General features: G+C 42.3%; 1 protein-coding gene and 1 long non-coding RNA gene across 3 annotated transcripts in view; one reads left to right on the top strand and one right to left on the bottom strand.

The window, feature by feature from the left end:
- The window catches only part of ZNF396 (zinc finger protein 396), a 29024-nt gene extending 7714 nt beyond the window's left edge, over positions 1 to 21310 (top strand). Inside the window, exons 1-5 of one of the 2 annotated variants that reach the window (XM_044243167.1) lie at positions 12259 to 12326; positions 13031 to 13130; positions 14527 to 14948; positions 15426 to 15567; positions 20192 to 21310. In XM_044243167.1, coding sequence (XP_044099102.1) covers positions 14532 to 14948; positions 15426 to 15567; positions 20192 to 20646 — 1014 coding nt within the window. In that variant the 5' untranslated portion in view covers positions 12259 to 12326; positions 13031 to 13130; positions 14527 to 14531 and the 3' untranslated portion in view covers positions 20647 to 21310. Of the gene's footprint in view, positions 1 to 12258; positions 12327 to 13030; positions 13131 to 14526; positions 14949 to 15425; positions 15568 to 20191 lie in introns of those variants that run through there. The other variant, XM_044243165.1, reaches the window with a different exon arrangement.
- LOC122902937 lies at positions 907 to 12615 on the bottom strand. Its single transcript, XR_006383893.1, has 3 exons — positions 12514 to 12615; positions 10200 to 10310; positions 907 to 1238 (listed from the first exon to the last, which is right to left on the bottom strand). It is a non-coding gene; the product is annotated as an uncharacterized LOC122902937 (long non-coding RNA).
- Positions 21311 to 27052: the final 5742 nt, after the last annotated feature.

The raw sequence follows: 27052 nt of genomic DNA on the forward strand, positions 1-27052 counted from the left end.
CGAGACTGTTTTCAATTCTTCTCAATTTGTACCCAGAAGTGGAATTACTGGATCACATTTTTAATTTTTTGAGGAACTACAGTATGTCCTTTTAATTCTTCTTACATAGTTATTTTTAAGTAATGGGAAAAGTCATATTAACAAACATTATAGAGTATATTTTTAAAAGAACTTTATGTTAATCCAAAGAAAAATATTTTATATAAATCATTGCTATATACAAAGCAAAAGTTGATGAGTTTTTTTTCAATTCCCAAGTGGTTTTTGAGACATTGGCTTTTTTTTTTTTTTTTTGAGACACTGACTATTAATGTCACAAGTACTCGTTAGTTAAATTAGGTCGGGAAACACTGTATTACCTGAAAGTGAATTTGCAGCAAGAAGCAAATTAACCTGTGAGGCAAGTGAGTAAGGACAACTATTTAATTAAGATATATTTACTGAGTGTGTATTCATATACGTGTTTTTAATGGATAACAACAAGAAAGAAAAAGAGATGTAGTCCTAAAAGAACTCAGAATCTGGTGGGTTGGGGCTGGTGGAAAGGCAGCATAACACATCAAATAATTAGAGGAAAATTATATTCGGAGTATAATTAGGTGCTAAAGGTGTGATGTAGTCAAGGTCTACAGGGGAGGAAATCACTATAGGATGAGGTCATTGAAGAAACTTCATGGTGAAATAAGCTGGGCATCAAATTTGAGCAAAGAAGAGACATTTAAGACTCAAAGAATTAGGGCACCTGGGTAGCTCAGTGGGTTAAATCCTCTGCCTTCAGCTCAGGTCATGGTCCTGTGTCCTGGGATCGAGCCCCGCATTGGGCTCTCTGCTCGATGGGGAGCCTCCTTCCCCCCCTTTCTCTCTGCCTGCCTCCCTGCCTACTTGTGATCTCTGTCTGTCACATAAATAAATAAAATCTTAAAAAAAAAAAAACCTCAAAGAACCCCTTTAGCAAAAACGCAGCAGTACAACTGAGGACAGCCCTGCGGCTGTTTGGCTCCCCCCTTCTAAACAGTTATTGACTTCTGTGCATCAATAAAACAACTCCAATTTTTCTTGTAACAAAACACAGCTATCTGTCTTAAAGGTAAAGTTCTCACCTTCTCCTCAAAATACGGAGATACACAGCCCAAAAGTCACTGTATTCATCACTGGTAATCTCAACTACTCCTCAAATTCAGGCAGAGTCCCACTGAATATTGTTACCTGATGAGTACACTTGAAGTTAACTTTCGACTCTAGGTACATGAAAGAGAAGAAACTGGTCAGCATATAAAATGAGCACATATGTTTAACAGAAAATATACAATGCTAATGCTGTCCTGGTTTCTGTGATTTGCTGGGAGGCTGTCAATGAAAACTATATCTCCGTTCTTCCACTCCCCTGTCCACATTTCCTTCATCTGGAGTGACCCAAGCCATCACTCCTAGGCACCTCCAGCTAACTCCCTGGGTCTCACAGTCCTTCTTGTCTGCATTTATAGGAGCAACTTGAGTTCACCTCACCTAGAGTGACTTTCTTTTTTTTTGGCCAACTGGTTCAATGGTATAAGTAGTCCAAAATGTCCAGAAGGCATTCTCACTTTCTAGTTCAACTGAACCACTGTGTCTGCTAGTGGAAGCATTCCTCCCTTAGAGACTATGACTTTCATAACAGCATTGCTCAAGGTTTCTGGGGCAGGAAAAATAATTCTGCAAATGGGTATTGAGTTTAAAAGTGAGAAGAGGGGCACCTGGGTGGCTCAGTGGGTTAAGCCACTGCCTTCGGCTCAGGTCATGATCTCAGGGTCCTGGGATCGAGTCACGCATCAGGCTCTCTGCTCGCCAGGGAGCCTGCTTCCCTCTATACTCTGCCTGCCTCTCTGTCTACTTGTGATCTCTCTCTGTCAAATAAATAAATAAAATCTTTAAAAAAAAAAAAAAAAGTGAGAAGAGCCCCTCCCACTTCTAACCCTGGATGCCCAGATCCATATGTTCTGGCTATGGGGGCAAGAACACCCTGTAACAGTTGCTGATTCGAAGCATGTACCATATCCTGTGAGGCAGAATCACATTCTTTGGGGGTATCGTCTCCCAACTGGCACCACAAGTGAGTCTTCAATAAGCTATTTCATCTCTCAGGTAGGCCATCTGCTCCTAGGTGATGGAATATGTGGCTTAAGGCCAGTGGATTCCATAAGCATGAGCCCCATACTGTATTTCCTTAGCTGTGAAATGGACGAGAAGCAGTGCTGTACAGAATACTGGCGGATGGACAAAGGATTCCCTAAGTACACAGACGGTACAGCTGGCTGAGGTATTGTGTTGAGGGAAGGCAACTCCACATCCAGAAAACATGTATATTCCAGGGAGGATGAATCTCTGCTCCTTTGCGAAGAAAGAGGCCCAGTGTAATCAGTCTACCACCAGGTGGCTGCCGGTCCCCATGGGAGAGGTGCCATATAAGGGGCCTAGTGTCGGCCTCTTCTGCTGCCAGGTCCACTACTCAGCAGTAATGTTACATCAACACTGAATAGGGGAAGCCCATGTTTTTGAACCCTAGGCAAAGCCTCCATCCCTAGCACTGCAGCCACTTTGTTGAAGGCTCACTGAGCAATCGCTGGGGTGACTTGGGCAAGAGAATGATTTAGACCCGTGGAATGTCTCCCTGATTATTAGCAGCCTCCTTCACAGTGCACAGCCATGGCTCACTGCACAGCAGAGAAGTCTCTATGGTGCCGTGGTAATGGAACTGCTGGAAACCTTCTCTCCAGAGTGCAAGGGAAAGTCATTCACTGGGAGGTACCTCACTAGTGGCACTCTGCTATGAACCTGCCCAAGAGGGTGTGGAAAGAGTCAGGGGAGACGTTCTGCTGGGTCCTGAAGAGCTGCGTGCTGAGCTTGTCAAGCCAGCACACCAGAACCAGGACGGGAGGACCCTTTCTCTTGTCCTGTCTTTCCGGAGCCTCCTACTGACAAATCTTAACATCACGCTTGTTGGTAAAAGAAAAATATTTAATAGGCCCATTTCAAGTTTACAGACCAGGCAAGGGGTGAATTTCAATAAACTGCTAGCTGGCAAAGGACTGTAATGGGTTGAACAGTGTCCTTCCAAAATTCACGTCTACCTGGAATCTCAAAAATGTGACTTTATTTAGAAAATGTACATTTTTTTTGCAGATATAACAAGGTTTTTTAAAAAGTTTTTATTTATTTATTTGACAGAGGGAGACAGTGAGAGAGGGAACACAGCAGGGGGAGTGGGAGCAGGAGAAGCAGGCTTTGCAGTGAGCAAGGAACCTGATGTGGGGCTCGATCCCAGGACCCTGAGATCACAACCTGAGCCAAAGGCAGGCACTTAACTGAGCCCCCCAGGCACCCCTGCAGATGTAATTAGTTAAGATGAGGTCACACTGGATGAGGGTGGGCCCTAAATCCAATGCTAGTATCCTTTTAAAGGAAGATGAGACCGGGAGCCACACTTAAACACAGAGAGAAGGCGGCCAAGTGATGACAGAGGCAAAGAATGCCAGCAACCATGACAAGTTGGAAGGATACAAAGAAGGACTCTTCTCTAGAGCTTTCTGAGGGACCGTGGGCCTGTTAACACCTTGATTTCAGACTTCTAGCCTCCAGAACAATGAGATAATACATTCTTGTCATTTTAAGCCACGAAGTTTGTCATAATTTGTTATGGCAGTCCTAGGAAACTAATACAGCACCAAATCATTAGTTCCAGTTTGGGGAGAACCAACTCATACATGAATATCTGAAGCCCTATGCCTCGGGAGAAAGGCAAGAAGCAAGACCCTATATGGACAATGTGCTGAACACCCGAGATTATAGCAGATTCCGAGATTCTACCATATAGCTTTCCTCTCATTAGGCTTTACTATCTTACCAGACATGGTTCATGGTATTGCAAGAAATTTCCAATGTCCGTCTCTTCATGTGAAAATGTCGTGAAGCCATTATGCTTTATTCCAACGTATCCTCCTGCAGCCTCTCTCTGACCCACTGGGCTCTCCTTCTCATGGGATATCTGTCTTCCCTGGTAAGTGCTGTCCCTTGAAATCTATCTGAGCAGTCTATTGAATTTCAGAAACCATCCCTTTTATCAGTTTGATCCTCTTTTTTTCATGTATTTATGGAGCATGAATTAACTAGAGATCACTGTGCCAGCTACCTTAAAGGGAACAAATAACACAGAGAATACAAGGATGAATGAGACACAGACCCTGTATGACATGCACCTGAGCGACGCAGACACATCTTGGAAGATCCAAGATTTCTACTGGGGAGATGGTGGTGCTCATCCAGGAGATCAGGAGGAAAAAGAGGCGAGTGGAAAGGAAGTGAGGAAGAACTCATGTTTAGTTTACATTGCCTGTGAAACAAACAAGGAGTGTCTCATAAAGTCATCTCTATGGGGAGGAGGCTCAAGAAAATGCTTGGGCTTAGGATATAAACCGGAACTCATTTGTTTAGAGATGGTATTTGAAGGCATATATGTGGAAATAGAGAAATAGCCCAAAGAGAGCCCAAGTGTGAGAAATGCAGGAACCAAAGGCAGAACAACGAAGAACATGAATAATATGTGGGATTGTTGAAGAAGAGGAAGCAGTGTAAGGAGGGCTCAGAAGAAGAAAGAGAACCTGAAGACAAAGGGGTAATGAAGGACAGAATTAAAAGTGGAAGAAGTACTGTAGTTAATAATGTGAAGTGCGGGCTTCCTGGGTGGCTCAGTTGGTGAAGAGTCTGCCTTCGGTTCAGGTCGTGTTCCTGGAGTTCTAGGATGGAGTCCCACATCGGGCTCCCTGCTCACCAGGGAGTCCGCTTCTCCCCCGACCTCTCTCCTCCCATGCTCACTCTCTCTCTCCCACAAATAAATAAAATCTTTAAAAAAAAAATAATAATGTGAAGTGCTGAGAAGATAAGGACTAAAACAAGTGAATTGTATGTATTTGGCAACAGGGAAGACAAGTGAAGGGCGAAGGGTGCAAGCTCCTTACAGAAGGCTTAGAGGGGACAGGAGGTACGATTGTGGTTTATTCCTGTAACTGATGTTATAATACACATAATGGAAAAGTCAGATTGGTCTATGAGACCCAGAATGGACAAGGGCAGTCCCTTACCCCATCCCACTACTAAGTCCTGCTCTGCAGAACTACATCCAACCTTCTATTCTTAAAGCTGTTTCTATGGGGATTTACTTACATGTTCTAAATAACGTAAGACAGCCATCTCTTTTGATATTTGACTTTTATGTGTTATTAAGTTCATATTATGGAATAGAAGGATTTAGTGCTCTTATACAGCCACATTACCTTCATACACAGAATTGTCAAGACCCCCCAAACCTCCCAATATACTTCTAACTTATTTTGGTTAGATCAGATTTCAGTGTTCACATTATAATGACTATGTACATATTATTCATAGCTAAGCCTTCCAATATACTATAATTAAATTTCTTGCACACCATTTTGTTTGCCTGGACTTAATGATAAATGAGTGTGGTTCCCCCCCTTTGCTTACTCTTCTATGTAGTCATCACTAACCCTGCCAACATTGCAAACTTTCAGTCCAAAGCATGTATCAGTGATGGAACATAACAAACACACCCAGTCTCTATCTGAAGTACTTTGCCGCTTGGAGGCATGTGCCTTGAGCTCTCCATCTTCTTAGCTCCAAAACTTTCACCTAGGGTCTCCTTTGTCACCCTCTCGAGAATTTCCCTCATTACCTACTATGTTGAATCCCCCCTCCAGCTTTTCTTACTATGATTACTCTCTCTTTTGGGTAGACCTCCAGTAGCCTCCTGAGAAAGGATGCATGGGAGATGACTATTTTTTAATACTTTACATATCTGAAAATGCCCTTATTCCTACTTTGAATATAATTCATCAGGGTTTAAGTTAGAAATCAATTTTCCTTAAGATTTTGATGGCATTGTCCGTCACCCTCTAGACTGAGAAGTCTAATATCATCCCATTTTACAATTTTTATTTTGCAGTTGGATTTGGAAGCTCTTAGGATCTCAAATTTGTTCTGTATTTTGAGAAATTTCAGAATGATACAGGTCTTCATCCTTTGCGCTGTGCATGCAAAAGGCTAGCCCTTTTAATCTGTGAATTCTCATGTTTCAGTTTTGGGACATTTTCTTGGAAAACCTTTACTTAAAACTCTGCCTTTACTCAGCACCACATCACCCACACTGGGAAATGGGGGTCAGAACTCAGCCCTTATGGGTCATTCAAAGAATCCATACTAGTAAAGTGTATATCATCTTTAGGTTGTTTGATCATCTCCAGAATATTTGGTAAAATGGTTTCTACTAAGAATCTCAGGAAGACTTCACCTCAGAGACATTGCTGAGTGGACAGTTAAAAACATCTCCACCCATTTCTGTGCAATAATTAAACTAGTTTAAATCGGAGAGGAAACGGGTGAACTAGCTGATGGGTATGAAGGAGAGTGCTTGTTGTGCTGGACAACTGGTGGCGTATGGAAGTGCTGAATCACTATGTTATACACCTGGAACTAATATTACTATTTAACTAACTGGTTAATAGTTAACTAATAGTTAAATAGTTAACACAACTATTAGTTAACTATTTAACTAAATAATAATGCCCTGAAGAATGAGTGTGGGATAGAGATAAAAATAGAAGGAACAATTGAGTATCTGTTTAAAGATCATTTGGAGTACCCATTCCCTTCCATGCCTCAGCTCAGTGGATGGCTACCATGTCTACTCACCTATGCAGAAGTCTACAATTTTCTTCTCTGGAAAGGTCTCTGAACTGTAGGACACCTTGCATATATAGTAGCCCTCAACCTCACCCTAACCATCATCCCAACCCAAACACTAGTCCTACCACTAACCCATAACTGGAATATCTAAGTGTAATTCTTTCCCTAAACCTAACCCTCTAGCAAAATCTCTGAACTACAGGGTACCAGGCACAAACCCTTCCTCTAAACTTAACCCTTACTGTAACCCTAACCCTAATGCTAGAATTGAGAAAGTGGGTTCCTGAACACAAAATAAGAAAAGCTGAGAAGCAGCCAAGTTATTGTGGGGAAGATCTCAAACCTTTAAGAATTGGTAATATTTCTGAAAATAGATAGAAAGGTAGAGATACAAACTGAAGGAACAACTGAATTTCTTTTTAAAGAGTATTTAGGGGCAGGTGGGTGGCTCAGTGGTTTAAACATTTGACTCTACGTTTCAGCCCAGGTCATGATCTCACAGTTGTGAGATCGAGCCCTGCCTTGGGCTCTCTGCTCAACAGGGAGTCTGCTTCCCCTCTCTCTCCCTCTGCAGCTTCCCCAACTCGTACAAACATACACACACACACACACACACACACTAAAAGAAATAAATATTTTTTAAAGAAACAGTATTTAGAGCTCTAAATCCCTTCCATGCCTCAGCTTGGTGGATGGATGCCATGTAAAATCACACTGAAACAGAAGTCTAAAGAGGCCTCTGAACTGAAGGATACCAGGCTCATACCATAACCCTAACCTGAACCCTAACACTATCACTCTCCTCTAATCCCAACCAAATTCTATGGTAGGTCTCTGAACTGCAGTACCCTCTCCATGGCCCTAAGCCTAACCCTCCCCCTTCCCCTAGCTCTATCCTGAACCCTAACCCTAGAGGTGAGGGGGGGAAGGAAAAAAGGTAGGGGTGGCATATATATATATATATATATATATATATGTACACACACACACACACACATACATACATACATACAATGGAATATTAGTCATTAAAAAAAGTTTGAAATCTTGGCATTTGCAGAGATCTAGATGGGGCTAGAAAGTATGATGCTAAGTGAAATAAGCCATTCAGAGAAACACAAATACCATATGATTTCACTTATATGAAATCTAAGAAGCAATACAAATGAGCAAAGGGATAAAAAAGAGAGAGAGAGAGAGAGAGAGAGAGAAACCATAAAAGAGACTCTTAACTATGGAAAACAAATGCGTGGTTACCAGAGGGGAGATGGGTGGTTGGGAGGATGGAGAAAATAGGGGATGGGGATTAAGAAGCCCACTTATGTGATGAGCACTGGGTATTGTATGGAAGTGTTGAAATACTATATTATACAAACGAAACTAATAGTACTCTATGATAAGTACTATAATAGTACTCTATGATATAAATAAAACCTTCCAAAAAAAAAAGTTTTAATTGAGACAAATTCACTATCAAATACCAAAGAAGCCACTCTAAAGATGGGAAAAGAAATTTCATTTACCAATTGTACAGTAACCTGTCTGACATTTGGACCAGGTTTCTAGCAGCTTGAATTTGGCTCTTCATTAAGATAGTCCAGGAAATAGGCATTGCCTTTGTTTCTTTATTGCTAGATACCATGAACCAGCTCCGAGATTCAGTCAGAGCCTTGCTACTCAAAGCATTATTATCACCTGAGAATGTGCTAGAAATGCAGAACCTTGGGCCCTACCTCAACCTTACTGAATCAGAATTTGCATTTTAACAAGCTCCTCAAGTGATTGCTATGCACATTTAACTTTGAGAAGCAGTGATAATGAGTCATGGACATCTTTGAGAATCAGACAGATGATGCAGACCAGAGGTCTCGGACTAGAAACTAATCAGATGACGGAACTGGAAAGGGGCAGCTGGGTACCTTTAGCAACTGGGGAAAGCAGTCTCTAAGTGTCCACAGGTAGCAGCTACTTCATTCCAAGAAACATTCACCCACAGGGAAGACAGGATCAGTATTCTTAGATTTTTCAGTTTTCCAAAACTGAGTAGTGTGGATTTTTAAAATGTATTGAATTAAAATTTAAACTTTCAAATTGAATTTACAATCCAATTGCAAAACTGCAGGGCAACTAGAACACATCAACAGGCTAGTCTTTGTCAAGGTCAGTAGCTTGTGTCTTCTGTTAGACCCTGTCCCCAGAGAAGTACACATATACCCCTAGAAATACATAGTTCAGTGGTGTCTGTTAGAGCTCTGTACCATGATGCTTACGCTGTCAGTATGATAGTCATTGGCCTTATGGGGCTACTGAGAACTTGAAATTCGTAAAAGTGACTGAGGTATTGAATTTCTACTTTTATTTAATTTTAGTAAGTTTATACTTAAGTCGCCACATGTATTTAGTGGGAACCACATCAGGCACACAGATACAGAGCCCAGAGACCATGGGTTAAATCTCCTCTCCGGATGGCAGGAGGGGTGAAATAAAGGGGATTACCTTGATGAGCACTGAGTAATGTATACAATTGTTCAATCACTATATTACACGCTTGAAACTAATCTAACAGTGGATATTAATTATACTTCAAAAAAACCCAAATAAATAAACCAAAAAACTTTCCCAAACAAGCTTTCCCTTTGAGGCAGTTCTTTATTTAGCTAGTACGGAGGTTCTCAACCTCAGCTGCTGTGGGAGACCAAAAAATGGTCGCAAAGACATCAGGTCCTTATTCCTGCAACCTGTAAACGTTACCTTATTTGGGGAAAAGGTCTCTGCAGGAGTGGTTAAAATAGGGATCTTTTTTTTTTTTTTAAAGATTTTTATTTATTTATTTGACAGAAAGAGATTACAAGTAGGCAGAGAGGCAGGCAGAGAGAGAGGAGGAAGCAGGCTCCCTGCTGAGCAGAGAGCCCGATGCGGGACTCGATCCCAGGACCCTGAGATCATGACCTGAGCCGAAGGCAGCAGCTTAACCCACTGAGCCACCCAGGCACCCCTAAAATAGGGATCTTGAGATGGGAGGATTATCCTTGATATTTCGGCTAAGTCTTACATGCATTTACATGCAGCCTTACCAGAGGGAGAAACGGAAAGACATGAGGATGCTGGCCTTAAAGACCAGAGTGAGGCAGTCATAAGTCACAGAGTGCTGGCAGCCACCAGAAGCTATAAGAGGAAAGGACTGGATTCTTCCCTTGAGCCTCCTGAGGGAGTACCACTCTGCTGACATCTTGATTTTGGCCAGTGCAACTGATTTTAGACTTTTGGCCTCCAAAACTGTTGTTTTAAGGCACCAAATTAGTGGATGTTATAGCAGTCCTAAGGAACTGATACAGCTGCCCACTGGAATTGCCTGGGGAGCTTTACCCACCTACATTAGTTTATTTAACCTTCTTCCAACAAGATGACTATTGTGATCCCTAGTTTATAAATGAGATAAGGATTGGCAAATTTTAGGAACTTACCCACAGTTAGCTTGGGGCAAGTTGAGGAGAGAGCCCAGGTCTGTCTGCTCACTTCTGGAAACAGCGAACAAAGAAGAGGGAAATATCCAAGATGATTTCTAAGACTTCTGCCTGCAACAAGGAGCCAAGAGTAGTTTCACTATCAAAGCAAGGAATCTGAGAAGCATGGCAGTTGAAGGTGTAAGTAGGGAAAGATAAACTCAGTCTGGGATGCTTCCTTAGTTGTTTTCCTAACTCAATACTTCATTCTTGTCTTCATGACAAGAATGGTTTGCATCGTTCACTCATCCAAACTCCCACAGCTACTCAGTGTGCACCCACAATTGGACTTTCTACACACACTCTCCACCACTCTCTTGGAAACCATAGTTCCACTGCAGACAAATTGCCTTTTATTTCTAAACCTCTAACTAACTCAGTATTCATGAATCTCAAGGCAAGGAAAAAAATGAGTGTGTGTACAGATGGATAACAGATCCACACCCATGAAAGTTTCTAACCATATGGACAGGAAATATGTTGGGATAAAGAAATAGAATGACGGGGCGCCTGGGTGGCTCAGTGGGTTAAAGCCTCTGCCTTCGGCTCGGGTCGTGGTCCCGGGGTTCTGGGATCGAGCCCCGCGTCGGGCTCTCTGCTCCGCAGGGAACCTGCTTTCTCCCCTCTCTCTCTCTGCCTGCCTCTCTGCCTACTTGTGATTTCTCTCTGTCAAATAAATAAAATCTTTAAAAAAAAAAAAAGAAAGAAATAGAATGACTGGGGTGCCTGGCTAGCTCAGTTAATGAAGCATGCAACCCTTGATCCTGGGGTTGTGAGTTCAAGCCCCATGTTGGGTATAGAGATTATTTAAAATCTTTAAGAAAGATAGAAAGAAAGAAAGAAAGAAGGAAAGAAAGAGTGATGAAGAAGAAAAGTAGAAGAGTGCTTATAATATTATTACAGGGATGCCTGGGTGGCTCAGTCAGTTAGGCATCTGCCTTTGGCTCAGGTCATGATCCTAGAGACCTGGGATCAAGTCTCACTTCAGGCTCCTTGCTCAGCAGGGAACCTGCTTCTCCCTCTACCTGCTACTCTCACTGCTTGTACTCTTTCTCTCTAACAAATAAATAAATAAAATCTCGGAAAAAAAAAAAAGAAATAAAGAGTTAAAAAAAAAAAAAAAGAAATCTCTGGGTGGGTTCAACAACCTGTATCTTGGGCCTACATTTTCCAAGAGTCCGTATGGAAAGTGGGTGGAAGAGGAAGCGAATATGTGGAGTTGTGGCCTTGTAGCTCATTTAGCCCCCAATTTTTTTTTTAATTTTTTAAGATTTTATTTATTTATTTGACAGAGAGAGAGATCACAAGTAGGTGGAGAGGCAGGCAGAGAGAGAGGAGGAAACAGGCTCTCAGCTGAGCAGAAAGCCTGATGCGGGGCTTGATTACAAGACTGAGATCATAACCTGAGCCAAAGGCAGAGGCTTTAACCCACTGAGCCACCCAGGAACCCTCCCCCAATTTATTTTTAAATTGACTTAAGATTTACCTGAGGGAAAAAAAAAAAAATATATATATATATATATATATATATATATATATATATATATATGCCAAAACACGTGTGCAGGTGGGTTCTCACCTTTCTAAGGGCCATTAGGTTCTCCCGTGAAATCCTGGGGCCGAGGTGGGGGAGTCAAACCCGTTCCTTAAAACAGCACTATTTGGAGCATAACCCCAGGGGAGCGGGTGATATTAGGGGCAAGTTGTACTTAAAGGTAGAAAGTGCAGGAGACTTCCCCCTCTGTGATCGTGGGCGAGTCACGGAACTTTGGGGCTTATTTCTCGTAAACTGGGAATAACCTTACAGGGTTATTGAGAGTAAATGGAATAACCTAAGTAGAAGCCCCTAGAGAAATAACAACGCCGGTTTATGTGAACAGGGACGCCGAGCTGCTGGATTCCTACCGGTCGGGGTTAACCCCTTCCCCTAACTCGCGTCACACTGAAAGCTGCCGCGGCTCGTCTCCATGGCAACCGCCGCTCCCTCTCCGGCTGGCCCCAGCCAGCCACGGGGACCGGAAGCAGCTCCAATCGAGCGCTTCCCCCGCGTCTTCCGGATAACGCGGGGTCGCTTTTCCCGGTCGGGAGGTGAGAGCCGAGGCCTCTTCTGAGACTCTAGGCCGCGGGGAGAAGCGTCCTCACCCGGGGGTGGGCGGAGGCGGCCGCGGCCGTCGGCACCGCCGCCAAGCAGCCCACCGGGCTCCTCCCTCCGCGCACGCCCTCTTTATTCCCGCCGCGACTCCTGTCGCCCCCTGGCGCTTCCCGCGGCCCCTACCTGGCCCCGCACCTCCTTGCCCCTCACCTTGTCGGCAAGCCCTTAGCTCCGACTTGCCCGCGCAGCCCCGCGGCGCCTCGGCCGCAGCCGAACCCGTTAGGTTCCCAGCCGGCGCGCGCTCACCTGCGCTCGGCGCAGCGTCCTCAGCGGCCGCGCGCCGCCCGCAGTCTCGCGGGGCCGGGACCCACGCGGGAGGGGCGCTGGCGGGGCAGGTGGGCGACGCGTCCGGGGACCCTCGAGCACCGGGCCTCAGCGAGCCGGCCCCCTAGGGGTGGGATTTGGACCGAGAGTCTGCTGGCCCGCGTGCGGTGTTGGGGGTTCGGTCTCCCCGTCTCCCGAGTAACGCCGGGAGCCGGTGTGCAGGAGGCATGTGTCGGCTGCTGGTGCTGAAGAGGCACAGTGCACCGCGGCCGCCCCGCTCTCTCCGTGACTTCCCGAGGCTGCTTTAGTTTAGGGTCCCTCAATGTAACTCCAAAAGGCTTCTAAACTCATGGCCTCAACCTTTCCCGCGGTTTAGGTCTCCACCCTACATTCTGTCCTGGCCCAGTATATCATCCAGGTCTGCTGCTGCTCCTCTGCCCTGGGACGTCTGGCCTCCTGACCACGCAGCACCGTGGGTAAGTGGATGGCCTGGATTCAGATCCCTTGCCCCTGCTCCCTGAGCTTGCCTTGTTCAGTTCGTCATCTACAACGCGGGCAGGAAAATTACAGAACAGGGCTTTTGAGAGGATTTAAATAAATTTATATTTAAGGTGCTGAGAAGTGTGCGTCGTAAATTCTGTGTGTCATTTGCTACATCGCAATCACTGTCGTATCATTTACTTGGTAACATTGTTGTCTCTCCTGATAGAATATAAGCTTTAAGGAACCACAGGCTTTGTTCAGGTCACTGCTGTATCATTGGTGTCCAGAACAGCGCTTGATGAAGTCGGATGGAAATGGTAGACTGCCTGAAGAGGAAAAACGGGCACATACAAGATTTTTTTAATTAGCCATCAGTTACCAGTGATGCATATACTAAAATGGTGCTAAAAGTGTCTTTCAACCCCCCCCCTTTCTGCGAACAAGCTAATGACACTTGGGGAAATTGCTGTCCTCATACATCACTATGCTGCTGTTGACACTGTGGATCGATAAACATTCTTTTCTGTAATTCATTTGATAATAGATAGCAATACATTTGCCACTCTCCTTAGAGCCGGATAAGCCAAGTCCTTGGGATATCCTTGAATAACTTGGGGGAAAAAGAATATATTCCTGAAAATGTGCCTCCCAACATTATTTATGATAGTAATTTATGCTAGTAAAAATTTATGATAGTGAAAATTAGAAACAACTAAATAGTCTCTGATAAAGGAAGGTAAATAATAAAGATATTATGGATCGGAAGCAGAGCATGAATAAATGGAAGCATATTAAGATGGAGGAATATGCAATTATTTTTTAATAGTTCCTTTACTGTCAAAATAGTATTGTTTTAATACTATTTGATAGTATGAAACATGATGTTATATTTAATACTGTTTAATAGTAAATGTTGAAAAAAATCCACATGAAACTACTTCTCTCATGAGACTATTTCTTAGCACTATTTGCAGCAGGCTAGAAAAAAATTAATCAGCTCCTTGAGCCTGCCCCAGAGTCATAATTTTTCTCAAGCTTCCCTTATTTCTGCTCTCTAGGAGTTCCTGCACAATCCTGGCTGATCCCTTATTGTTATACTTAGTCAGCTTCGTGTGCATGATTTGCAGAATAAATTGGGAATTACTCATGCATATGAATTAATGCATCTTAGCTCTTGGATTCTCTCAAGGAAGGATTCTTTGAAAGCGTGGTTTATACTAAGATTAAGGGCAGTACTTTCTGTATAGTCTGTTACTAATTTTAGATGTGTTGTTCTAGGAAACATTTGTCTGTGTTATGTTTCCACTTGTTTCTTTAATCATATTTAAGGAGTGTCCTTAAGGAAAACGTCACCTTCTTGGAGATTAAAGCCTAGGTCTCTGTTCCCAGTCCAAATGTCTGCAGAGCTGAGAAAGTCATCACTTCTTCCACACACTTCAGAGGGGTCTGACAGCGCTCTGAGAGTGAAGATGGAAGAGGAAGAGCAGACCTGTGGTCTGGACTCCCACCTCCCCTGGAGCAGCTGCTGCAGCCCAGAGACCTTCCGCCAGTGGTTCAGGCAGTTTGGCTACCAGGAGTCCCCTGGGCCCCGGGAGGCCCTGAGCCAGCTCCGGGAGCTTTGCCATCAGTGGCTGAGGCCGGAGGTGAACACCAAGGAGCAGATCCTGGAGCTGCTGGTGCTGGAGCAGTTCCTGGCCATCCTGCCTGACGAGCTGCAGGCCTGGCTGCGAGAGCGCCGGCCTGAAAATGGAGAGGAGGCCGTCACTCTGCTGGAGGAGCTGGAGAAGGAGCTTGATGAGCCAGCTGAGCAGGTAAAAAGGCATCTGGTGGGGATGAGTGACTGGGTTGAGTCAGGAGCTCTGGGGCATCACTGGGGATAGAGCTCTCAAACTGTACTCCTACTTAGCACACTAAACACGGAGGGCAGTGAATGTACTTCCACCTGTGCCAGAAAACAGACTGTGGCTCTGCTTTCTTCCTCCTTTTTCATGAATCCCAGGGTATTTTCCATGTAGTATCTTCTCTATTATTTTTATTTTATTTTATTTATTTATTTGAGAGAGAGAGACAGCCCAAGCAGGAGAAGTAGACAAGGGAGAGGGAAAAGCAGGCTCCCCGCTGAGCAGTGAGCCCAACGGGGGATTGATCCCAGGACCCCGGGATTATGACCTGAGCCGAAGGCAGACACTTAAGCCAGAATCACCCAGGCACCCCTTCTTCTCTATTATTTTATCCCAAGTCTCAACAAGATTCCCTATTCAGTCTCAGTTATACCTAACTGCTTCCAGGTCCTTTTTGGACAAAATGAGGACAAGCTTGCAGAGAAACTGGCATCTTGGGAAATCACTCAGGAGTCACCATGTAGCCGGATCAAGCCCGTAAAGCAGCAGCTGCCATTGGCTTCAAGGGAGTTCTACTCAAGACAAAAAGGTGAGAGGCGGGACTTGGTTCATGGGGACAACCCACCATGTGTCAGCCCACCACACACATCCCGGCTGCTTTCGGCAAGAGGTCTCCAATCTCCGCTCCTGCTTCCTCTCACCGTGGGGTCTTCCACCATTAGATGTTGTGCGAATGATCATTCTCAGTGTTTTGTTCTTGTTTCTTTCCCAGAGAGATTCATAATCTCTTTCAGATTTTTAAATCCTTGACATCATCTCCATGGGGATTTTCAAGCCTTTTATAAAGGAGCATGACCCTTGGGCTCCTGGGTGGCTTAGTGGGTTTAACGTCTGCCTTCAGCTCAGGTCCTGATCCCCATGTCCTGGGATCAAGCCTTGAGTCAGGGCTCCCTGCTCAGTGGGGAGTCTGCTGCTCCCTCTCCCTCTGCCCCTCTCTCCATGTGTGCTCATGCTCTCTCTCTCAAATAAATAAAATCTTTAAAACAAACAAACAAACATGACCCTTTTCTCAAATGAAATCTTGCACGGAGTTCCAGTACATAAAACAGATGAAAACACAGCTACCCTCACTGAAGCAGGAGCAAGCAGCGTCCATCCACAAGGGCTCCAACTTGGCCTGTTCCCCCCATGGTACCTTCGGGCAGCCCCCGAGGAACCCCAAAGTCGCAATCTAAAGACCACTGGTCTACCTCCTCAATTCTGTCTAACTTCTTGCTTGGTTACTGGTCCCATGTAGTATGAAAATCACCATATTCCTGCTCAGATGACTTTGCCCTCTCATGATGACTTGAATATTTTCCTCTTCTCCCTCACATCCTAAAATGGCCTCGGTGGCTGATCGCATCACTTTTTACAAACGTGCTCCAAAACGGCTTGCACAGCAGTCTGTTCTTCTGTTGCAGATACTCAATAAGAGCTGAGGGGAAAAAGCAAAGCAGAAGCGAGGTCTTACTAAATAAAGTAGGGACAGAGCTTTATTAAATGAAGTGGTGGAGAAGGCCTCTTTGGTGAGCGACATTTGAGCAGAGGCCTTTCTTCTAGATGACCATGCTGGATGAAATAGGAGTCAGAAATAAAGAGGGAAACCCCACTTGGGAGGATCTCTCCTTCTCCCCCTCACACAGCTTCCATATTCCACAGGTTAAGCTAAGTAAGGTTAGAGTTTTTCCAAGATACTTTTGGTAAGAAAATCCAGGAAACTAAAAATACAAAAATACAAAAATTTATTTTGTAAATTATAAAATAAATTTTTAAAAATTTAAAAAGATTTTAAAAAATAAATTATAAAATAAAATAAATTTATTTTTATAAAAATAAAAAAATACAAAAATTTAGAGACTTAGAGAATAGTTCTCTTAGTTGACAAGTACCTGCTCCCAAGAGACTTGCACCGGGCACTTAACATCTCCAGTGTAGCAAGGGTCTTGGCTTAACTAGGAGAGATTTCTCCTAGTGTGAAAGTCTTTTCACACTCCCATCAGCATCGGGAGGGAACCTCCCCTACCCTAGCAGCTTTTTCTGGTAATGACAACAAAAGTAATCAACCTCAAAACCAGGTCTTGGAACCCCACTGTTGACAAGAACTACGTTCTTGTAGAACTATGTTCTACATCTAAATTCCCTCAGAGAGGCCTTTCTTATATTTGTTGTTTTGTCTTGTTTGTTTTTAATTTTATTTTTTTCATCCAAATAACTGTACTCTTTAATCGCCACCCCCTATTTCCCCTATCCTCCCCAGTCCCTTACTGTCTGGTAACCATCAGTTTGTTCTCTGTAGTTAAGAATCTATTTCTTGGTTTGTCTCTCTCTTTTTTTTTCCTTTCCTTGTTTTGTTTTGTTTCTTAAATTCCACATATGAGTAAAATTATCTGGTATTTGTCTTCCTCTGACTGACTTATTTCACTTCCCATAATTCCCATAATACTCTCTAGCTTATCCATGTCATTGCAATGGCAAGATTATATTCTTTTTATGGCTGAGTAATATTCCAGTGTATGTGTGTGTGTGTGTGTGTGTGTGTGAGAGAGAGAGAGACAGAGAGACAGAGAGACAGAGACATCACATCTTCTTTCGCCTTTCATCTACAGATGGACACTTGGGCTGCTTCCATAGTTTGGCTACTGGAAATAAATGCTGCTCTAAATAGGGTGCGCATGTATCCCTTTGAATTAGTGTTTTTGTACTTGTTGGGTAGATATCCAGTAGTGCAATTCCTGGATTATAGATTAATCCTATTTTTAATTTTTTGAGGAACCCTCATACTGTTTTCCACAGTAGTTGCTCCAATTTTCTTTCCCACCAACAGTGCGAGAGGTTTCCTTTGTCTCCATATTGTCACTTAACACTTTTTCTTGTGATTTTGATTTTAGCCATTCTCACAGGTGTGAGGTTGTATCTTACTGTAGTTTTGCTTGGCATTTCCCTGATGATGAGTGATGCTAAGCATCTTTTCATGTGTGTGCTGCCCGTCTATATGTCTTCTTTGGAGAAATGTCTATTGTCTTCTGTTCATTTTTAAATTGGATTATTTGGGTTTTTGGTGTCAAGTTTTTTGGATATATTTTATATATTTTGGATACTAATCCTTTATCAGATATGTCATTTGCAAATATCTTCTGCCATACAGTAGGTTGCCTTTTAGGTTTATGGATTGTTTCCTTTGCTGTGCAGGAACTGTTCATTTTAATGTACTTCCAAGAATCGATTTTTGCTTTTGTTTCCCTAGCCTCAGGAGACATATCTAGAAAAATGTTGCTTTGGCTGATGTCAGAGAGATTACTGCCTTTGTTCTCTTCAAATATGTTTATGTTTTCAGGTCTCACATTTAGGTCTTTAATGCATTTTTTAGTTTACTTTTATGTATGATGTAAGAAACTGGTCCAGCTTCATTCTTTTGCATATAGCTGTCCAGTTTTCCCAACACTTTGTTGAAGAGACTGTCCTTTTTCCATTGTATGTTCATTCCTTCTTCATTGAAGATTAATTGACTATTAAATTATAGGTTTATTTCTGGGTTTTCTATCCTCTTTATTGATACATGTGTTTGTTTTTGTGCCAGTACCATACTGTTGTAATTACTGTCATATACTGTAACTTGAAATCTGGAATTGTGATACCTCATTTTGTTTTTCAAGATGGCTTTAGCTATTTAAGGTCTTTTGTGATTCCATACAAATTTTAGTGTTGTTCTAATTCTGTGAAAAATGCTGCTGGTATTTTGATAGGGATTGCAGTAAGTCTGTAGATTGCTTTGAGTAGTATAGACATTTTAACAATATTTGTTCTTCCAACCCATGAGCATGGAACATCTCTCCATTTCTTTGCATTGTCTTGAATTTCTTTCATCAGTGTTTCATAGTTTTCAGAGTACAGGTCTTTTATCTCTTTGGTTAAATTTATTCCTATATCTTTTCTTCTTTTTGGTGCAATTATAAATGAGATTGTTTTCTTTTTTTTTTTTAAGATTTTATTTTACTTATTTGACAGAGATCACAAGTAGGCAGAGAGGCAGGCGGAGAGGGAGGGGGAAGCAGCCTCCCTGCTGAGCAGAGAGCCTGATGCCGGGCTTGATCCCAGGACCCTGAGATCATGACCTGAGCTAAAGGCAGAGGCTTAACCCACTGAGCCACCCAGGAGCCTATGAGGTTGTTTTCTTAATTTCACTTTCTGCTGCTTCATTATTAGTGTAGAGGAATGCAACAGATTTCTGTACATTGATGTGTATTCTGTGACTTTACTGAATTCATGTATCAGTTCTAATAGTTTTTTGGTGGAATCTTGAGAGTTTTCTAGGTAAAGTATCATGTCATATGCAAATAGTGAGAATTCTACTTCTTTTTTACCAATTTGGAGCTTTTTATTTCTTTGTTGTCTGATTGCTGTGGCTAGGACTTCAGTACTATTTTGAATAAAAGTGGTGAGAATGGACAGCCTTGGATTTTGAAGGTAGAGATCAGACATTGAAGTCACTTTGGAATTTGAGCTATCAAAAATGAATTTGAGATAGAATCCTTACCATTTACAAAATGATTTCTGCCAATAATAATGTCATTCACCTAGTACTATAAAATACATATAAGAGTAGAAGTTTTTTGTAAGTGGGTACTCTGTGCTACCCTTGATTCATTTGAGGTGACAGTTATGCTAGTCTATAATCCTCCCCTTTTCCCCCCTAATTTGTATTTCTGACCTTATATTCCATATTCATTCTTGACCCCATGGCTTTCTTCATTTATCATTATTAAACTTTTATTTATTGACCTTCATACTAAGTCTTGGCTATTACTACCCACTGCCACATCTGGCTCCTCTCCTTTGGTTGCTTCTCTGCTTCTCCCATAATTGCTCATCTTCTAGTCCCTTTTCTTCCAGATTTCTTTTCAGTCTCTGATACATCTTTTTACCTCTAGCTGTTGCATGGAGATTTTCATCTTTATAATTGACTGTCTCCTCAGTATATAAATCTTTCCTTTTTGCCTTATGATCTTCTTAATGTTTTGTGACTTACCATCACAATCTTCCACATTGTGGTGCTATTTTATAGACATGCTAGCAATAAATAATCGGATATATATTTTTTTGGATCATTCCATTTGCCTTTCTTTCTTTCTGAACAGAGAACAGTGACATTGCTTTTCTGTGTATTATTTCAGCTAAAGACACGAAAACTACAAATGTGAATTCAGCTTCAACACAAAAGACTTCTCCAGGTATAGAACTGCATTCCACTATTTCCAACACCCTTCATCTGGACGCTCCCCAGAGTTGCACATATAGAAAAGCCTGTGAACAAGATGGCAACTTTGAAAGAAGACGGAGAAACCCTTTTGGAAAAAAACAACACAAGTGTGATGAATGTGGCAAAGTCTTCAGTCAGAGCTCAGCCCTCATACTCCATCAGAGAATCCATAGCGGGGAGAAGCCTTATGCGTGTGATGTGTGTGCAAAGGCTTTCAGCCGGAGTGCCGTCCTGATTCAGCATCGAAGAACACACACTGGGGAAAAACCCTACAAGTGTCATGAATGTGGGAAGGCCTTTAGTCAGAGCTCAAATCTTCTCAGACATAGGAAAAGACACACGAAAGAAAAAGTCCCATCGGTGTTGTAATGGAATCAAAGCATTTGCTCAGAGCTTTTTCAGCAGGAAAAGACACAAAGCACAAACACTCTTTTAGTATTTCAGTGGTTTTAGTGGGCACTAGTTTGCTTTCAAAAGTCATGAAAGCTGCAGGAGAGAATGTAAAATATCTTCTATCAACATTGTTTGCTCTTCTGCTTGTCAATTCAGTGTCGATTCAGATGTTCGAGATTCGAAAGCTTAATTCATATTTCCATCCCTAGGGCAGCTCTTGAACAGACATTCCCAAACATGTTCTATCTCCATTACTAACACAAATCATGAACCAGCACATTTCTCTTTAGACGAGTTTTCCCTGTTGAGAAGGAATGTGTGAGTTACTCAGTATAAAAATAAGTATCTTCCTCCATTCCATAATGAACATTGGAATTCCCAGACCAAAGATTAGAGCATGTTAAAAATTTTTACCTTTTGTTTTTTGTTACCAGATTCAAAATCTGAAAATAGGGTTGAGGAGGCCCAAAAGAATGTGTACTTTCAGACCAAATTATTGTTAGGGGGTAGATGAACAAAGACATCTACTCTCTTATGAAAATTCACAAAAGCCTACACTATTGATGATACTAAGTAGTTTGCTTTTTTTTTTTTTAAGACTTATTTATTTTTAGAGAGAATGTGTGTGTGAGTTAGGGGGAGGTGCAGAGGGAGAGAGAATCTCAAGCAGACTCCCCTGCTGAGTGAAGAGCCCATGACCCTGAGATGATGACCAGAGCCAAAATTAAGAATTAGATGCCTAACCAACTGAGCCACCCAGGGGCCCCCTAAGGAGTTTTCTATGTAGGAAAAACATAATCTCCTTTACAATGTAATTTGGAAATAATTCAGTGAAAACAATAAGATGGCTCTACATGTCTAAGGGAATGGCATAGGAATGTTGTAATAAACAGGGCTATCTATGGGTGCTTATATAAGGTTCATGAGCATGTTAAAATGAAAAAAGGGAGATGAAGAAAGACTGTCCAAATAAGACTGATAGAACACGAATATGAGCAAGCGTGGTCTGTCATGGAGACTTGTGCCACAGCTTACGTGGAAAAGGAAACCCTCAGCAGCTGACAGGTCTCCTTTGGTGTTCTTCAAGGCCCCTTTTCTGGCATAAATCAGCTGTGAGCATGTGAGCATGTTTCAGGCATCTCAAGACAAGCTTTCAGGGTCTTATGTACGTTCTCAGTAAGGTCTGTTTCTAGACAAACTGTCTAGACACCAGCCCCTGGGTTTTGATGCTCTTCCACAAAATTCTAAAGTTCAGTTTTAAGAGTCCATTGAGTTTTGCCCATATTTATGTCAATCAGATTTCTTGTTTAAAGTGACTGATTAAATGTTATTACAATTATTCTGACAGTATACAACATGATGTTCCCTTTTCTAGGGAATCTTGATAAAACTGTATTACAAGAATACATGCATTAAAATGTGTTCTATGGGTTCTAATACATGCATTAATGTGTTCTAATTATGTGTTCTAATCTAATTAATCTAATCTAATATCTAATTATGTGTTCTAATACATGCATTAAAATGTGTTCTATGTTTTATGTTCCTGTGTGGCTCAGTGGGTTAAGCCGCTGCCTTTGGCTCAGGTCATGATCCCAGGGTCCTGGGATCGAGCCCTGCATCGTGCTCTCTGCTCAGCAGGGAGCCTGCTTCCTTCTCTCTCTCTGCCTGCCTCTCTGCCTACTTGTGATCTGTCTCTCTGTCAAATAAATAAATAAAATCTTTAAAATGTGTTCTATGTTGCCACAGTTATCAATATGAAAGCAGATGTTTCTCCTTCTTAGGAGAAGGGAAGAGGGGGCTCATAGTGAACTTTGGAATCTTTGTGATGTATTGTATTATCAGAAAATCCAACCACATCTAGTGCTTAGAGTAACTCCAGAAACAAATATGGGGTTACTATGCTCTACTTAGAATATTGATAATGTAAGATTGGTAAGGAGAGAAGTGAATGTAAATTGTAATTATAGAATTTTCTGATAGCGATTATACTTTGTAGCTCTAGCCATATGTGAAAGTGTCTTTGGGCTCATTCTCTTTGTAATTAAAGGAACAAGCCATCTATGAAAGCAGCAAATGCTGTATTATATATGTGTATTGTGAATTATTGCTTAATTAGGGAAAGACAAGTGTTTCTAGTTACTATGAATAAAATGACAGAATGTCAATCAAGTGTGCTGAGGAAAGTTGTCTTCACTTGGTGCTGTCATAAACCTTAAGAGATGACATTCCCCGCATTGTGAATAATCTGAATTTCTCCCTGAGAAGGTGGTATGAGTCATACATATCTAAGTACATGACAAGTCTTTAAAGGGTAGTTGTTGTGTCCTAGAAGTTACTCATGGACTTACATAGTCTCCTAATGCTAGTTCACTCAAATGGAGGTTTAATATGACTTGGGCTAAACTTGATATGAAAAATTAGCATGATGTCAGCAACCCCATTAGATTTACTTCTGTAGATAGTAAGTACTCCCAAATGAAATTGATATTTTTATGAATTGCACTTCATCGTGGCCTTTAATATTAGCTATAATCCTATGCTCTCTCTTTACCTCTCTCTCATTCAGAGACCAGATCACATGTTGGTCACAGCCCTTAAACCTTCCGGAACTGGGAATGCTTCTGCATGCAAAATGCACATGTGATGGTTTAAACAAGTAAGGCTTTGTAGCCAGAAATCTGGAGGTGAATTGCCACTGGCTGTCAATCAGCAGGTGGACAACAACTGGTCTAGATGTGGTCTCTGCCCTTTTGGCCTTTCCCTCCTGCTTATTTTCTCAAGCAAGAGAGCTGTCCCAGCTCCAAGAATGACATCCTGGGCCAAGCCAGGAAGGAAGAGGAAAAGGAGCTCCAGTCATGGCCATCTCCTTTGCTAGGAAAAGTAAGTTTTCCACGAAGTCCCAACAAAATTCTGCTTACGTTTCCTTGTTGCAAATGTGTTTGGTAAAGCATGAGTTTTCAACCTCTAGAGAGAAAATGGCAGGGCAGGTCAGTTTTGGCAATGACGCTGGGTCAGCCAACAGTGTTTGCCACACTCCTGGGCCACCTTCCTTTTCATGGGCAGATGGCTGTTTTTGCCTCCTGCATTATGGGAAAAAAGCCCAAAGGTAAGTTACAACCTCCTGCCATCAAATTTGTCAACGTACATACACCCACCCCTCATTGCCCCTCCAAATGAAAGGGGTCTCTCTTCTCCCTCACCATTTCTTCTCACCTCTGAAGGAGCTTGGCTGCCATCAGTTATTAGCCTTCTCTTCTATTTCATCATCCTTTCCCCTCTTTGAGGATGCATCTCTCAACATTTAAATATGGTGATGTGACTAGCCCTCCAAATCTATATTTTTCTGGTGTATCTACAAAATTTTACAAAATTCTTCCCCCTGAGTGAGGGGGAAGAAAATGGCCCTTAGCTTTGACTTCTTCATGTGCATCTATTTCTTTCAACCAGAACGATCTTTCAAAAACAAACATTTGATCATATCCCTTCCTTGCTCAAAACATAGGCTTCCCATTGCTTTTTAATTTTTTAAGGTTTTATTTATTTATTAGAGATCACAAGTAGGCAGAGAGGCAGGCAGAGAAAGAGAGGAAGAAGCAGTCTCCCTGCTGAGCAGAGAGCCTGACGCTGGGCTCGATCCCAGGACCCTGGGATCATGACCTGAGCTGAAGGCAGAGGCTTTAATCCACTGAGCCACCCAGGCGCACCCCCACCATTGCTTTTAATATAAAGTTTTTGAGGCTTTTTGTGATCTGACCACAGCCTAGCACTTCAGCTTTATCCCTTGCCATTGCATCCTTCATACTCTATGCCAAAGCCATTCCGGATTAGCTAAAGTCCTCCTGCCTCCAGGCCTTTGTGTGGGGTCCTTTGGAACTCTTACCAGCTTCTGCACTTCTGAATACACTTCTCCTGTGTATTCTAGCTTAGATGCCACTTCTTCCAGGAAGCCCTCCACCCTAACACACCAACGATAGATTGGGGACCACTCCCACACCCTTCTATTCATTACATAGCAGTCTGTTCTTAACTGGTATTACATTTATCACACAAAATATCAAGCTGCAAGTGTGGTCCCAAGAAGAGGAAGATGAATGACACTTTGGAAGAAAGAAGTTGTGAGATAGCGAAAGAAAAAAAAGTGAAAAAGCCCTCCCATCTCCTGGAAAGGGCAAGGCAAAGGGAAGGTCAGACACAGGCGTCTCTCTACCTCTGTGTCCAATCCCTGCAGAAATGCCAGAGGGGACTGGGAGAGAACTTGAAAGGGGAGAAGGCTGGGCCCACCTGCTATTGAGTGCATTGGCAGAGCAATTGCTGAACAGACCTCCCGTTCTCTAATACTGGGCTACTGTAAAAATGGCAATGCAGTGTCGGGCAAAGGACCTCTACCAGCTAACATGTGACTTAGAAGATCTATGGCAGTTCTCCATGCTCATTGGGAGCCCTGGAAGAGAGCTGATTGCACCAGCTGGAGAGTTGGGACCACTGCACAAAGGAACTTTGTGGATCTTACAGCTAACAACTGCAGGACCTAGCTGGGAGTCTCACCCATACTTGAGAGGGTGGCTAGAACCAATGTAGAGATGACAAATGAAGGGAAAGATACTGGCCTCCAGCCTAGCCAAGAGAACAAATCACTGGTTGCTGTAGGTTAGGTGAAAAAACACCACAGCAGACTACCTGCGAAGGCTAGAGACCAGAAGAAAAGGACAGCAAGCCCATCTGAGACCCAATCCACAGCATGGCCTCACCTAGGCAAATGTAAACCCCCTCCCCAAATATCCAGATGGCAGAAAAGGGCAGAGGAAGTTAAGAGCCATGTTAGGGAGTTGAACTTAAAATGGATTGAATAATTGAATTCTTTTACCACCACCCACCCACCCAATGGGGTGGGAATTCAAGCAGCAAAAATATCAGTTATAAGAAATTAGCTTCATTTTACTTTGCATATTTGAGAAGAATTGTGATAACTTTTTACCCCACCAAATGGGCACTTATATCTGCTTCTGCTATTTTATGTTTCTTGAAAACATGAACTGACCCATTCACTGGTGTTTCTGAAGCATTTAGCATAGTACCTGATCCATAACAGACACATAGATACTTGTGGAATGAGGGGTGCCTGGGTGGCTCAGTCAACTAAGCATCTGCCTTCAGCTCAGTTCATGATCCCAGGGTCCGGGGATCAAGCGCCATGTCAAGCTCCCCACTCAAAGGGGAGTCTGCTTTTCCCTTTCCCTTTACCCCTCCTCCCCATCTGTGCTCTCTCTCTCTCTCTTAAATAAATAAAATAGTTTTGAAAAATACTTGTGGAATGAAAATATTTGCAAATTGTATATATGATAAGGGATCAATATCCAGAATATATAAAGAATTCCTACAGCTCAGCAAGAACAAAAACAGCAAAAACAAACAATTTACTTCAAAAATGGGCAAAAGGACATGAATAGCTATTTCTCCAAAGAAGACATACAAATGACCAATAGGCACAGGAAAAGATGAATAATACCACAATGAGATATACCCATTAGGGTGGCTTTGATTAAAAATAGAAAAAATAAGGGATACCTCAGTGGCTCAGTGGGTTAAGTGTCTGCCTTCAGTTAGGTCATGCTCCCAGGGTCCTGAGATCGAGCCCCACATGGGGCTCCCTTCTCTTCAGAAGGCTACTTCTCCCTCTTTATGTGCCTCTCTCCTTGCTCATGCTCTCTCAAATAAATAAATAAAGCCTTTTAAAAAAATACAAAACATAACAAATATTGGCAACGATGTAGAGAAATCAAAACACTTGTGCATTGCTGATGGGAATGTAAAATGGCACAGCGGAAACCAGTTTGATGGCTCCTCAAAAAGCTGAACATAGAATTACCAAATGATCTGGGCAATTCCACTCCTAGGCATATTATCCAAAAGAACAAAAAGCAGGGACTCAGATAGATACTTGTACACCCCTGTTCATAGCAGTATTATTCACAACAGACAAAAGGTGGAAATAACCAAGTGTTCATTAATAGATCAATGGAGAAGCAAGGGGTGATATATAAGTACAATGAATGTCATTCTGCCTTAAAAACAATGAAATTCTGATAATGCTACAGCATGGATGAAACTTGAAAACATGCTAAGTAAAATAAGGCAAACACAAAAAGAAAAATATTTTGTGATTCCATTCATATAAGATACACAGAATGGCAAATAATAGGGACAAAATAGACTAGAAGGTTACCAGGGCTAGGGAAAAGGAATGAAGAGTTATTTAAGGAGTACAGAGTTTCTATTTGAGGTGATAAAATGCTTCTGGAAATGGGTAGTGTGATGATTGTACAACATTATGAATGTATTTAATGCTACTGAATTATACATTTAAAAATGGGTAAAATGG

The sequence above is a fragment of the Neovison vison genome, chromosome 3, assembly GCF_020171115.1.
Source record: "Neovison vison isolate M4711 chromosome 3, ASM_NN_V1, whole genome shotgun sequence".
Taxonomy (NCBI): Eukaryota; Metazoa; Chordata; class Mammalia; order Carnivora; family Mustelidae; genus Neogale; species Neogale vison.